Source organism: Salvelinus namaycush, chromosome 12 (genome assembly GCF_016432855.1).
Source record: "Salvelinus namaycush isolate Seneca chromosome 12, SaNama_1.0, whole genome shotgun sequence".
NCBI classification, from domain to species: domain Eukaryota; kingdom Metazoa; phylum Chordata; class Actinopteri; order Salmoniformes; family Salmonidae; genus Salvelinus; species Salvelinus namaycush.
The window spans coordinates 39,725,954-39,740,869 of record NC_052318.1 but is presented as its reverse complement, the minus strand read 5'-3'; the positions used below and the strand labels follow the sequence as shown (position 1 = coordinate 39,740,869).

Below are 14,916 nucleotides of genomic sequence, written 5' to 3'. Positions count from 1 at the left end.
TTTTTGAGTTGTGCGAAGTATGACGAACGTTTCATGTAGCTTAGCAAGAGAAGAGAGGAAAACCAATAGTTGTGCGCAATCAAATCCTTTTGTAATCATATATTAGAAGATAGGAAAAGTGAATTCAATATCTCCATACTGTTGCCACTGTCTGATTATTCATGTATTGCCGAGTAATAACAAGAACATACAACACATAGATTCGTTATATAAACGGTCCACATAAAATCCAACGATGCATAATCCATATTACTGATCAAACCCAGCAATTGTATTTCCACTATACCCTAAGGTAAAGTGATGGTTACGTCGCTGTCCACTAACCAGGTGCTGAAAAGTGGAAATGTAGCCAATGAACTTAAAGAAAAATGTGGTAGGCAATGAGGATACAACAGGAAGGAAAATGAAAACACACTCCATGATTGGGAAAGCATCCCTAATTGTATACACACCAACAACGAAATTGAAAGAATATCCCTTGTGAAAAGGCATTAAAAAGGTAATATTGATGTCGTTACATAATCACGAGGATAAAGAACAAGTTAAGGAAAAGACCACTAACACACTAGGAAAGCAATTCTGATATCATAACATCCGATGCATTCGACACACAATGAAAAGGGGTATCTACTCTTAGTTCTGTCTTACCTCAATAGACTCCCCTGCAGTGTTGAGAGTGATGATACTCCCTTCCAATAACTTAGTTGGGCTTCTCTTCAATGTCTGATCAGCAGGCAGCGTGTTGTCATTGTAAGATCTGGCAAACTTGAAGTCACTGGTGCGTGAGCCCGTTGTCAGGTATGCATCATAATTATAAGAACTACGGAGAGTTCCAGCTCCATCCACCTCTGCATAGTTGGGAGGGAAAATACGCGCTGGGAATGGCGACTGCTCCATCAAACAACATTCTAGGCTTTCTACTGCGGCAGAACCTCACGGCCAGGATGAGAATAATGAAAGTCAGGAAAAAGGTCGACACAGAGACCAGTGCGATGATCAAATAGGAAGTTAGTTTGGAACTATCCTCATAAGTCATGTCCTTCAGTTCTGGAACTTCAGCCAAGTTATCTGATATGAGTAAATATACATCACAGGTTGTAGAGAGAGAGGGCTGTCCGTTATCTTTCACTGATATAACAAGGTTCTGCTTCATACTGTCAGATTCAGAAATGTCCCGCTGTGCCCTCATTTCTCCGCTGTGGAGACCAATAGTGAAAAGTCCCGGATCAGTCGATTTCACGATCTGATATGACAGCCAAGCATTCTGTCCAGAGTCAGCATCCACAGCTATCACCTTGGAAACCAGTGACCCCCGCCAGAGCAGCTTTGGGGACCATCTCAGTCATCAAGGAGTTCCCTGCTGGAGCAGGGTATAATATCTGGGGAGAGTTATCATTCTCATCTGTTATGAAGACACTCACTGTCACGTTATGGCTGAGTGGAGGAGAACCATTGTCTCTGGCTACAACGTGGACTTTGAAGCTCCTAAACTGCTCATAATCAAATGCTCTCACAGCATGGATCACCCCCGTGTCTCCGTTGATGGATAAAAATGAGGACACCGGAACACCGTTGACCTCACTGGACAATAGAGAATAGACTACTGTGCCGTTCTGTCTCCAGTCTGGGTCTCTGGCAGTAACAGAACACATAGAGGAGCCAGGTTTGTTATTTTCAGTCACATAGGCGCTGTAGGATTGTTCTTCAAACACAGGTGGGTTGTCGTTCACGTCTGACACAGATAAATTAATGATCTTTGAGGAGGATAAGGGTGGAGTCCCCTCGTCAGTGGCAGTGATAGTTATGTTGTAATCTGAAATGATCTCTCGGTCTAATTCACTAGTTGTTATCAGAGAATAATAGTTTTTGATAGACGGGTTTAGTTTTGAATGGAACATTTTGTTGAATGGAGCAGCGGACCTGTCTATTTCCCCCTGAATCTTATCCTGTACATTAATGATCCCCACCTCTCTGCCAGGTAACACATTCTCAGGGATGGGATTGGTCAAGGATTTAAGAGATATCACTGGTGCATTGTCATTAACATCTGTAATTTCTATGAATATTTTGGCAAAGGAAGTCAATCCCGAGCCATCTTTGGCTTTGATAGGCAATTCATGAATTGATTCTTCTTCAAAATCCATCTGTCCTGCTATCCTGATGTCTCCCGTTTTAGGGTCAAGAGAAAATAATTTATTTAATTCTTCTGAGATTGGGCCAAATCCGTACGTCACTTCCCCATTTGCCCCCTCGTCTGCATCGATGGCTGTTACAGTAACAACTAATGAACCTATTGGAGCATTTTCTGGTACACTGACCTTATAGACATTTTCGCTAAACACTGGTTTATTATCGTTCGCATCCAACACTGTGACGTGTATGATTACAGTACCAGATCTCTGTGGAGTCCCACCGTCAACCGCAGTAAGTATTAATGTCACCTCCTGCTTTTGTTCTCGATCTAACTCTGTGTCTAACACTAGCTCACCATACTTTTCAGAACCTGGGTTGGTATGAACAGCCAGGCTAAAATGGTCGTTCCTTTGTAGTGTGTAGCTTTGAACAGCGTTCAGTCCTATATCTGCATCATGAGCCGGATTCACCGAAAATCGAGCGCCTTTAACGGCTGACTCTCTGATATCAAACGTAACGCGATCTTCCCCAAATAGTGGGCTATTGTCATTAATATCTTGTACCTGTAAGATTATGTTATGTAATTCTAAAGGGTTTTCCAGAACCATCTCGTATTTTAAGGTGCATGAAATCCTCCTACCACAAAGCTGCTCCCTGTCTATTACTTCAGCGATGACCATATCCCCAGTATTCAGATTGACTTCACAATAGCGCTTGCTGCTACCTTGAACATCTAAACGAGCTTTCCGATACATGAGTCGTTTTGCATCCAGTCCCAGATCCTTGGCTATATTTCCGACAACAGATCCGCGTTTCATCTCCTCCAGAACAGAATAGGTAACGTCTCCATAGCTGGTGTGCAGCAGGAAAAGAAACAAAGCCAGGCCGAGCAATGAGGCAGCGAACGAGAATCCCCTGTATTCCATTTTCAGATAACCCATCTCATTCCAAATAGGCCGATTAGTGTGGTAAAAATCAGTGCTATTCAACCGAAGAAACGTTTACAACCAGCAGATCAAAATGCACCACGTTAAAATGTTAAGCAGGAGACTTTTACACTGCAATAATGATGTCCCTCCCTCCCTGGACATTTCAAGTATGGGTGGAGAGATTCGTTTTAAAGCTACTGCTGGTGAATAGCGACACTCCGTGTAGTTTCATAAAACAGCAGAAAATAGTGTCTCTCGCCAATTGTATGGAGGAGAGTCTGCCGCGCATAGGAAAACATGCAGGGTTTAATTGTTTTTTAAAGATACATAATGGGACCCCTCATATCAACAGAGGTAGACTATTTCAAAATGCAGGATTGTAAAAACACGAATCCCCTTTTGTGTTACAGCCCACGTGAGTCAACATCTCAATCGAATGATCAATGGGCAAAGTAGTCTGTCCATGTAGCCTTCAAAAGATCATGCTAATAAAGTAATTCCAAATATAATCACTAGAAAAAGGTCATTTTAAAATCAGGCATTTCTTTCAAACATATTTCACGTCTCTACCCATTACAGTTTTCGAAGGGGAAAAGGTCATTTAAAAATCCAGCGTTTCTTTCAAACATCATCCACGTCTTTACCTATTGCAGTCTTTTAAGTGGTGCTGAAACGGACCTACGTGTTTTACTAAATCACATTAAAATGGGATCAAGGCGGGAAAATAAATAAATCCTCAGAGATTATCAGAGATCAAAAATTAGACTTAATCAAATGACTGAAAGAGTACAGGAGACAAGACTGTTGTAATAATATTAGCCTAACACACAATACAGTTAGCTACCTATAGTTTAATATGATGGACTATGCAAAATGGCTAAATAAACAAATAAAGCATTTTCGTTTATCAAAATGTCAAAGCTATGAAATCTCACCTCGCTCTCCCCCAAGGTGTTGAGCGTGATTATATTTTCTCCAAAAGGTTCATTTAGGTTCTTCTTCAGTGTCTGGTCAGCAGGCAGCGTGTTGTCATTGTAAGATCTGGCAAACTTGAAATCACTGGTGCGTGAGCCCGTTGTCAGGTATGCGTCATAATTGTAAGAACTACGGAGAGTTCCAGCTCCATCCACCTCTGCATAGTTGGGAGGGAAATACGCGCTGGGAATGGCGACTGCTCCATCAAACAACATTCTAGGCTTTCTACTGCGGCAGAACCTCACGGCCAGGATGAGAATAATGAAAGTCAGGAAAAAGGTGGAGACAGAGACCAGTGCGATGATCAAATAGGAAGTTAGTTTGGAACTATCCTCATAGGTCATGTCTTTCAGTTCTGGAACTTCAGCCAAGTTATCTGATATGAGTAAATATACATCACAGGTTGTAGAGAGAGAGGGCTGTCCGTTATCTTTCACTGATATAACAAGGTTCTGCTTCATACTGTCAGATTCAGAAATGTCCCGCTGTGCGGTGATCTCTCCACTGTGGAGACCAATAGTGAAAAGTCCCGGATCAATCGATTTCACGATGTGATATGAAAGCCACGCGTTTTGTCCAGAGTCAGCATCCACAGCTATCACCTTGGAAACCAGGGACCTCGCCAGAACAGCTTTGGGGACTATCTCAGTCATCAAGGAGTTCCCTGCTGGAGCAGGGTATAATATCTGGGGAGAGTTATCATTCTCATCTGTTATGAAGACACTCACTGTCACGTTACTGCTGAGTGGAGGAGAACCATTGTCTCTGGCTACAACGTGGACTTTGAAGCTCCTAAACTGCTCATAATCAAATGCTCTCACAGCATGGATCACCCCCGTGGCTCCGTTAATGGATACAAATGAGGACACCGGAACACCATTTATCTCACTGGGCAATAGAGAATAGACCACCGTACCGTTCTGTCTCCAGTCTGGGTCTCTGGCAGTAACAGAACACATAGAGGAGCCAGGCTTGTTATTTTCAGTCACATAGGCGCTGTAGGATTGTTCGTCAAAAACAGGAGGGTTGTCGTTCACGTCTGACACAGATAAATTAATAGTCTTTGAGGAGGATAAAGGTGGAGACCCCTCGTCAGTGGCAGTGATAGTTATGTTATAATCTGATATTATCTCACGGTCTAGTTCACCTGTTGTTATCAGAGAATAGTAGTTTTTGATTGAGGGGTTTAATTTGAATGGAACATTTTGTTGAATGGAGCAGCGGACCTGTCTATTTCCCTCCGAATCTTTATCCTGTACATTAATGATGCCCACCTCTGTACCAGGTAACACATTCTCGGGAATTTGATTGGTCAGAGTTTTTATTAATATCACTGGTGCGTTGTCGTTTACGTCAGTAATATCTATCAGTACTTTTGTGTATGACACCAAACCTGCACCATCTTTGGCGAGGACACGCAGCTCATAAATGGGCTGCTCCTCATAATCAATCGGTCCAGACAGATTTATAACCCCAGTTTTACTATCGAGTTGAAACAAATTATTCAACTCATCAGAAATTCGACCTAGATCATATGTTACCTCGCCATTTGCTCCCTCGTCTGCATCAGTTGCGCGGACTGTAGCTACTATGGTGCCCAAAGGAGAATTTTCTGGTAGACTGACCTTATACACGTCCTGGCTAAATACTGGAATATTATCGTTAGCATCCAACACAGTAACGTGTATAACTACAGTACCAGATCTCTGTGGGGTCCCACCATCAACAGCCGTAAGTAACAACGTCACCTCCTGCTTTTGTTCTCGGTCCAGCTCCTTTTCTAACACTAACTCACCGTATTTACCTCCATCTCGATTAGTATGAACATTCAAGACAAAATGGTCATTCCTTTGCAAAGAGTAGCTTTGAACTGCATTCTGACCTATATCTGCATCGTGGGCCTCATTAATGGGGAAACGTTCACCTTTATGAGCTGATTCCCTTATTTCCAATTTGATAACATCATCTGCAAACTGTGGTGAATTATCGTTCACATCCTGAATCTGTAGAGATATGCGATGCAATTCTAAAGGACTTTCAAGAACCATTTCATACTTTAGCCCACATGAAATCCTCGGACCGCAAAGCTGCTCCCTATCAATTCTTTCAGCGACAACAAGATCTCCCGAATTCAGGTTAATGTCACAGAAGTGTTTAGTTCCATCCTCTTCTAAACGAGCTTTTCGAGCCGACAGTCTCTTAGCATCCAACCCAAGATCCTTTGCTATATTTCCGACCACAGATCCGCGTTTCATCTCCTCTGGAATGGAATAGGTCATATCGCCATTGCTGATGCGTATTTGGGATAGAACAAAAGCCAGATGGAGGACAAAAGCTGAAACTGTAAATCCAATGTAGCCCATTTTCGATGTACAAACGAAAATAGTCCAATTCCAAGGTGAAGGCAAAAAAAATATGCAATATAGGCTACTACAAATATTGGCTAAGATAAATTACCCAACTGAAAACACGAGATTATTGTGCCGACTGCTCCTCAGTGATAATGGCGCGATAGGTTGTATCCGCCCTTTGAGTAATCTATTATTGGGTTGAGAAGTGTAGGCTGCCTAACTTTTCTTAGCTGGTGAACAGCGACATCCTGAGTCATTAAAAAAACAGCACACAATGTACATCAATAGTCTTCTATCTTAGAATTGTATTTTCATACAAAGATGATGTAGCCTATGACTTCAGTTAAATAATAAATAGATATACAGAAATACATTTAAAGTAATGCTTGTATGATGTATGAACTCCTTTTCTTGAATAAGAACAGTCCCATAAGGTAAAAACATTGAGTTAACACTAGTCGCAACTTTCTCCTTTAAGCCAATGCAATGCACGGATTCCACTAGTTATCAATGTGTCCTCACTCAACAAACCAACGTGTGGTATTGTTCCCGTCTTCATTTGAGTTTGGCAGGATTTAAACTGATGTTAAAGTGAAGGAAAAAAGTTTAGTCGCTGTCCACGTACCCGGGGCTGAAACGTAGGTGACATCAAGAGTTGCTGAATTATCAATGGGGATGTTTCAGAACGCTAAAACGCAAATAGGCTTAAATCTCAATCTACACCAATACATTTATTGTGAAATGAGAAATTAGAAAAATGAATAATAACGTATCTATATGGCCATGTCAAGTTCTTATTTTTAAACGGATTCCATTTAAAAACTCAACATTATCCTCCATTCAGTTACTATTAAACAGGGTAAGAAAATACACTTAGCCTACTGCATGTCAGAATTACTTTGGGCGAATACAACAACCATACTTCCATAAAGATGAATAACAATTGCAGTGCCTGTTAAACATATGCATCAGGATGCCATAGACAAACAATGAGCAAGCTTCTACCTAAATGATACTACTATCGAAAAAAGAAATTCTGAACCGACATGATGATGTAAAAAGACAAATCGATAGATTTTGAGAATTGGTGTAGCGATAACAGCGATACACCAGCCTACTAAGAACAGCGGGAAACAAATGAAGCCTACACAGTACTAAATTTAAATAGGAAACCGATGTAGTCTATAGGTTCTTATGTTTGAATGTGTATTTCTAACTGTGAAAAACGAAGTGTAATTTAAAATGAAAAATAACACCCAATCTCTTATCATCCAAAATCAGAATCTTGGCTATATTTCCGATCACAGATCCGCGTTTCACCTGCTCTGGTATAGAATAGCTCACGTCTCCTTTGCTGATGTGTATGAAGGAAAGGCAAAAAGACAGACGAAAAGCAAATGCAAAAACCGTAATGCCTTTGTAGCCCATCTTCAATGTCTAATAGCAATTATGGCCAATTGTCCACAATCAATAGCCAAACGGCAGAAAGATTACAATGTCTAACCGCTTTTCAGTGAAAAATGGTAATGCGACACGCTGTATGTAGCCTACTCCCCCGTAGTAGGTGGAGGTATATAGTTAACTGTACTTAGCTGGTGGAAAGCGACATCATGAGTCTATCAGAAAAACAGCATGCTCGTAGGCCTATATTGTTTTCCATGTGTCCTTCTTGGAATGTATCATATTCTCCAAACGCAGACGACTTTACTAAAACATTAAATATATAGGCTTCAAATCAATAGTAACCTCGTCGTAACATGATCATGAGAAGACATGGATGAGGTACGCTATTAGGAGAAACGTACACAATATGCCTAAATATTCACACAATAAGCCATTAGTAGACTAGTTGCAACATATTTTTTTCCTGGATAATAATATATTTAACCATCATCATGAAAACTGTCGATTTCACTATCGATGTTTCGTTAGTCATCAAAATAATGCTAATTCTTTCGCATTCTATCTTTGAGTTTTTGACCGTTAGACTTCAGTAAACTAAAACATGTCACCTCGCTGTCCACTGGTCTGGTGCTGAAATGTAGGCGACCTTAAGAAAAACAGTAGGCAATGGGGATTTTAAAAACACATCCTAACAATATATAATCAAGTTTCAAAAGACATTAAAAAAACTTCCCAGGTCAATACAATCCATTTATTATAAAATGCCTGATTCCTTTTCAAAAGTAGTCTAAACCATGTTTTCCTATCTCCATCAAGCTTTATTGTCAACTCCATTAGACAATCTGTGAAGAAAACATCACAAGCATACTCAACTAAAAGCAACCGAAACTGCATTGCTTGTTTTATTTATAGGAAACCACAGCCCAAAGAAACAAGGAGCAAACTGCTTCCATCAAATCAAACCCCTAGTGAATTACTCCTCATAGAGAAGAGAAGGAACAGCGAGCACCTTTGAAACTCAACCAATCAAACAAAACAATGAGTGGATAAATTCCACATTTCAGCTTACTAAGATGTTATCCTCTAAACCGAGTATAGACCTACTGTTTCTATAGGATGGCATAAGCCATTAAGGCCCAGAATGTATTTTCCACATACATAACCCATTCTCCCACAACGAAACAACTCACGTACAAAAGGTGGTATCTCAGATGAGTGAAGGCTTACCTCATTCGCCTCTCCTGCAGTGTTCAGCGTGATGATACTCCCTTCTAATAATGTATCTGGACATCTTGTCATTGTCTGGTCAGCAGGCAGCGTGTTGTCATTGTAAGATCTGACAAACTTAAAGTCACTGGTGCGTGAGCCCGTTGTCAGGTATGCGTCATAATTGTAAGAACTGCGCAGAGTTCCAGCTCCATCCACCTCTGCATAGTTGGGAGGGAAATACGCGCTGGGAATGGCGACTGCTCCATCAAACAACATTCTAGGCTTTCTACTGCGGCAGAACCTCACGGCCAGGATGAGAATAATGAATGTCAGGAAAAAGGTGGAGACAGAGACCAGACCGATGATCAAATAGGAAGTTAGTTTGGAACTATCTTCATAAGTCATGTCTTTCAGTTCTGGAACTTCAGCCAAGTTATCTGATATGAGTAAATATACATCACAGGTTGTAGAGAGAGAGGGCTGTCCGTTATCTTTCACTGATATAACAAGGTTCTGCTTCATACTGTCAGATTCAGAAATGTCCCGCTGTGCCCTGATCTCCCCGCTGTGGATACCAATACTGAAAAGTCCCGGATCAATCGATTTCACGATGTGATATGAAAGCCACGCGTTCTGTCCAGAGTCAGCATCCACAGCTATCACCTTGGAAACCAGGGACCCAGCCAGAGCAGCTTTGGGGACCATCTCAGTCATCAAGGAGTTCCCTGCTGGAGCAGGGTATAATATCTGGGGAGAGTTATCATTCTCATCTGTTATGAAGACACTCACTGTCACGTTACTGCTGAGTGGAGGAGAACCATTGTCTCTGGCTACAACGTGGACTTTGAAGTTCCTGAACTGCTCATAATCAAATGCTCTCACAGCGTGGATCACCCCCGTGTCTCCGTTAATGGATACAAATGAGGACACCGGAACACCGTTGATCTCACTGGGCAATAGAGAATAGACCACCGTACCGTTCTGTCTCCAGTCTGGGTCTCTGGCAGTAACCGAACATATTGAGGAGCCCGGCTTGTTATTTTCAGTCACATAGGTGCTGTAGGATTGTTCTTCAAACATAGGTGGGTTGTCATTCACGTCTGATACAGATACATGAATAGTCTTTGAGGAGGATAAAGGTGGAGACCCCTCGTCAGTGGCAGTGATAGTTATATTGTAATCTGATATTATCTCACGGTCCAGTTCACCTGTTGTTATCAGAGAATAATAGTTTTTGATGGAGGGGTTTAATTTGAAAGGGACATTTTGTTGAATGGAGCAGCGGACCTGTCTATTTCCCTCTGAATCTTCATCTTGTACATTTATGATCCCCACCTCTGTACCAGGTAACACATTCTCAGGGATGGGATTGTTAAAGGATTTGATCAATATCACTGGTGCGTTGTCATTTAAGTCAGTGATTTCTATCATTACTTTTGCATTGCCAGCTAAGCCAGACCCATCTTTAGCCTGGACACGCACTTCGTATTCTGTATTTTCTTCATAATCTATGGGACCCTGCACTTTAATCTCGCCAGTCTTTTTGTCGATGGAAAACAGTTTAGCTGCTTTATCGGAAATGCGATTGAACTCATATGATACTTCTCCATTTGCTCCCTCGTCTTCATCACTAGCACTAACTGCAACTACAACAGCCCCTGTTGGAGAATTTTCAGGCAAACAGACTTTATACACTGTCTGACTAAACACAGGTTTATTATCGTTAGCATCCAACACAGTGACGTGTATAACTACAGTACCAGATCTCTGCGGAGTCCCGCCATCAACAGCAGTAAGTAACAACGTCACCTCTTGTTGTTGTTCTCGATCTAGCTCTTTTTCTAACACTAACTCGCCATATTTTCCTCCATCTGAGCTCGTTTGAACGTCCAAAATAAAATAGGCATTCCTCTCCAGTGAATAGCTTTGTATACCATTTAATCCTATGTCAGAGTCATGAGGTTCATCCAAGGGATATCTTGCGCCTTTGTCAGCAGATTCCTGAATTTCTAGATCAATACGTGCATTGGGAAACCGTGGTGAATTGTCATTTATATCTTGGACTTGCACATTAATACGATGTAATTCCAGAGGTTTTTCCAGCACAAGCTCGTATTTTAAAGAACAAGAAACCTTCGGTCCACACAGCTCCTCCCTGTCTATTGTTTCAGCCACAATTAAATCTCCAGTATTCACATTAATGTCACAGTAACGTTGACGACTGCCATCCATATCCAAACGAGCTTTACGACCTGAAAGTCTCTTAGCATCCAGCCCCAGATCCTTAACTAGATTTCCGATCACAGATCCGCGTTTCATCTCCTCTGGAATTGAATAGCTCAAGTCTCCATTGCTGATGCGCATCAGGCAATGACAAAAAGCCAGACGGAACAAAAAGGTAAAAACCGAAAATCCCGTGTACCCCATTCTGGATGATTAAAACCAAGTGTTAACATAAGAGTTCAAAACTAGTCGAAATGATACTGTAACGTAAGAGTACAATATTAGCCTCTCAAACGGAATAGCAAAACGATTGTTATCCGACTGCTCTTCGGTGAAAGTGATGCAATATAGCCTATTACTCTTTTGAATAATCCAATGGTGGGTGGAGAAGAGCCTGTAATTCTATTTATGGTAAACAGCGACATCCTGAGTTCTTACAGAAAACAGCAATCACAATACAAACAGTTCTACGTCATTTATCATCTTGGTCAATATTTTCCCCCCTTTTTGAGTTGTGCGAAGTATGACGAACGTTTCATGTAGCTTAGCAAGAGAAGAGAGGAAAACCAATAGTTGTGCGCAATCAAATCCTTTTGTAATCATATATTAGAAGATAGGAAAAGTGAATTCAATATCTCCATACTGTTGCCACTGTCTGATTATTCATGTATTGCCGAGTAATAACAAGAACATCAACACATAGATTCGTTATATAAACGGTCCACATAAAATCCAACGATGCATAATCCATATTACTGATCAAACCCAGCAATTGTATTTCCACTATACCCTAAGGTAAAGTGATGGTTACGTCGCTGTCCACTAACCAGGTGCTGAAACGTGGAAATGTCGCCAATGAACTTAAAGAAAAATGTGGTAGGCAATGAGGATACAACAGGAAGGAAAATGAAAACACACTCCATGATTGGGAAAGCATCCTTAATTGTATACACACCAACAACGAAATTGAAAGAATATCCCTTGTGAAAAGGCATTAAAAAGGTAATATTGATGTCGTTACATAATCACGAGGATAAAGAACAAGTTAAGGAAAAGACCACTAACACACTAGGAAAGCAATTCTGATATCATAACATCCGATGCATTCACACACAATGAAAAGGGGTATCTACTCTTAGTTCTGTCTTACCTCAATAGACTCCCCTGCAGTGTTGAGAGTGATGATACTCCCTTCCAATAACTTAGTTGGGCTTCTCTTCAGTGTCTGATCAGCAGGCAGCGTGTTGTCATTGTAAGATCTGACAAACTTAAAGTCACTGGTGCGTGAGCCCGTTGTCAGGTATGCATCATAATTATAAGAACTACGGAGAGTTCCAGCTCCATCCACCTCTGCATAGTTGGGAGGGAAATACGCGCTGGGAATGGCGACTGCTCCATCAAACAACATTCTAGGCTTTCTACTGCGGCAGAACCTCACGGCCAGGATGAGAATAATGAAAGTCAGGAAAAAGGTCGACACAGAGACCAGTGCGATGATCAAATATGAAGTTAGTTTGGAACTATCCTCATAAGTCATGTCTTTCAGTTCTGGAACTTCAGCCAAGTTATCTGATATGAGTAAATATACATCACAGGTTGTAGAGAGAGAGGGCTGTCCGTTATCTTTCACTGATATAACAAGGTTCTGCTTCATACTGTCAGATTCAGAAATGTCCCGCTGTGCCCTCATTTCTCCGCTGTGGAGACCAATAGTGAAAAGTCCCGGATCAGTCGATTTCACGATCTGATATGACAGCCAAGCATTCTGTCCAGAGTCAGCATCCACAGCTATCACCTTGGAAACCAGTGACCCCGCCAGAGCAGCTTTGGGGACCATCTCAGTCATCAGGGAGTTCCCTGCTGGAGCAGGGTATAATATCTGGGGAGAGTTATCATTCTCATCTGTTATGAAGACACTCACAGTCACGTTACTACTGAGTGGAGGAGAACCATTGTCTCTGGCTACAACGTGGACTTTGAAGCTCCTAAACTGCTCATAATCAAATGCTCTCACAGCATGGATCACCCCCGTGTCTCCGTTAATGGATAAAAATGAGGACACCGGAACACCGTTGACCTCACTGGACAATAGAGAATAGACCACTGTGCCGTTCTGTCTCCAGTCTGGGTCTCTGGCAGTAACAGAACACATAGAGGAGCCAGGTTTGTTATTTTCAGTCACATAGGCGCTGTAGGATTGTTCTTCAAACACAGGTGGGTTGTCGTTCACGTCTGACACAGATAAATGAATAGTCTTTGAGGAGGATAAGGGTGGAGACCCCTCGTCAGTGGCAGTGATAGTTATGTTATAATCTGAAATGATCTCTCGGTCTAATTCACTCGTTGTTATCAGAGAATAATAGTTTTTGATAGACGGGTTTAGTTTGAATGGAACATTTTGTTGAATGGAGCAGCGGACCTGTCTATTTCCCTCTGAATCTTTATCCTGTACATTAATGATCCCCACCTCTCTGCCAGGTAACACATTCTCAGGGATGGGATTGGTCAAGGATTTAAGAGATATCACTGGTGCATTGTCATTAACATCTGTAATTTCTATGAATATTTTGGCAAAGGAAGTCAATCCCGAGCCATCTTTGGCTTTGATAGGCAATTCATGAATTGATTCTTCTTCAAAATCCATCTGTCCTGCTATCCTGATGTCTCCCGTTTTAGGGTCAAGAGAAAATAATTTATTTAATTCTTCTGAGATTGGGCCAAATCCGTACGTCACTTCCCCATTTGCCCCCTCGTCTGCATCGATGGCTGTTACAGTAACAACTAATGAACCTATTGGAGCATTTTCTGGTACACTGACCTTATAGACATTTTCGCTAAACACTGGTTTATTATCGTTCGCATCCAACACTGTGACGTGTATGATTACAGTACCAGATCTCTGTGGAGTCCCACCGTCAACCGCAGTCAGTATTAATGTCACCTCCTGCTTTTGTTCTCGATCTAACTCTGTGTCTAACACTAGCTCACCATACTTTTCAGAATCTGGGTTGGTATGAACAGCCAGGCTAAAATGGTCGTTCCTTTGTAGTGTGTAGCTTTGAACAGCGTTCAGTCCTATATCTGCATCATGAGCCTGATGGACCGCAAATCGAGCGCCTTTATCTGCCGATTCTCTGATCTCAAACGTAACGCGATCTTCCCCAAATAGTGGGCTATTGTCATTAATATCTTGTACCTGTAAGATTATGTTATGTAATTCTAAAGGGTTTTCCAGAACCATCTCGTATTTTAAGGTGCATGAAATCCTCCTACCACAAAGCTGCTCCCTGTCTATTACTTCAGCGATGACCATATCCCCAGTATTCAGATTGACTTCACAATAGCGCTTGCTGCTACCTTGAACATCTAAACGAGCTTTCCGATACATGAGTCGTTTTGCATCCAGTCCCAGATCCTTGGCTATATTTCCGACAACAGATCCGCGTTTCATCTCCTCCAGAACAGAATAGGTAACGTCTCCATAGCTGGTGTGCAGCAGGAAAAGAAACAAAGCCAGGCCGAGCAATGAGGCAGCGAACGAGAATCCCCTGTATTCCATTTTCAGATAACCCATCTCATTCCAAATAGGCCGATTAGTGTGGAAAAAATCAGTTCTATTCAACCGAAGAAACGTTTACAACCAGCAGATCAAAATGCACCACGTTAAAATGTTAAGCAGGAGACTTTTACAC

At 41.6% G+C, this 14,916-nt stretch overlaps 4 protein-coding genes and 1 pseudogene across 5 annotated transcripts in view; all 5 read right to left on the bottom strand.

Moving 5' to 3' along the window:
* LOC120057213 (protocadherin beta-16-like) overlaps window positions 1–14,916 on the bottom strand; it is a 140,089-nt gene that overhangs the window by 118,792 nt on the left and 6,381 nt on the right. The gene's annotated exons all lie outside the window — the stretch shown is intronic.
* Window positions 634–3,059, bottom strand: LOC120056704 (annotated as a pseudogene).
* LOC120056703 (protocadherin gamma-A11-like) lies at window positions 3,829–6,510 on the bottom strand. The gene is made up of 2 exons (XM_039004909.1): window positions 3,998–6,510; window positions 3,829–3,840 (listed from the first exon to the last, which is right to left on the bottom strand). Exons 1-2 carry the CDS (start codon window positions 6,398–6,400, stop codon window positions 3,829–3,831), a joined length of 2,415 nt encoding a protein of 804 aa, XP_038860837.1. The 5' UTR covers window positions 6,401–6,510.
* On the bottom strand, window positions 8,876–11,540 carry LOC120056702 (protocadherin beta-16-like). The gene has a single exon (XM_039004908.1). The coding sequence runs from the start codon at window positions 11,426–11,428 to the stop codon at window positions 8,876–8,878; it is 2,553 nt and encodes an 850-aa protein (XP_038860836.1). The 5' UTR covers window positions 11,429–11,540.
* LOC120056701 (protocadherin beta-16-like) lies at window positions 12,360–14,783 on the bottom strand. The gene has a single exon (XM_039004907.1). It carries the CDS (start codon window positions 14,781–14,783, stop codon window positions 12,360–12,362), a length of 2,424 nt encoding a protein of 807 aa, XP_038860835.1.

What these genes read in the sequence shown, in the direction of transcription:
- LOC120056703 (XM_039004909.1), bottom strand. Translation starts at nt 6,400, where the DNA reads ATGGGCTACATTGGATTTACAGTTTCAGCTTTTGTCCTCCATCTGGCT.
- LOC120056702 (XM_039004908.1), bottom strand. Translation starts at nt 11,428, where the DNA reads ATGGGGTACACGGGATTTTCGGTTTTTACCTTTTTGTTCCGTCTGGCT.
- LOC120056701 (XM_039004907.1), bottom strand. Translation starts at nt 14,783, where the DNA reads ATGGAATACAGGGGATTCTCGTTCGCTGCCTCATTGCTCGGCCTGGCT.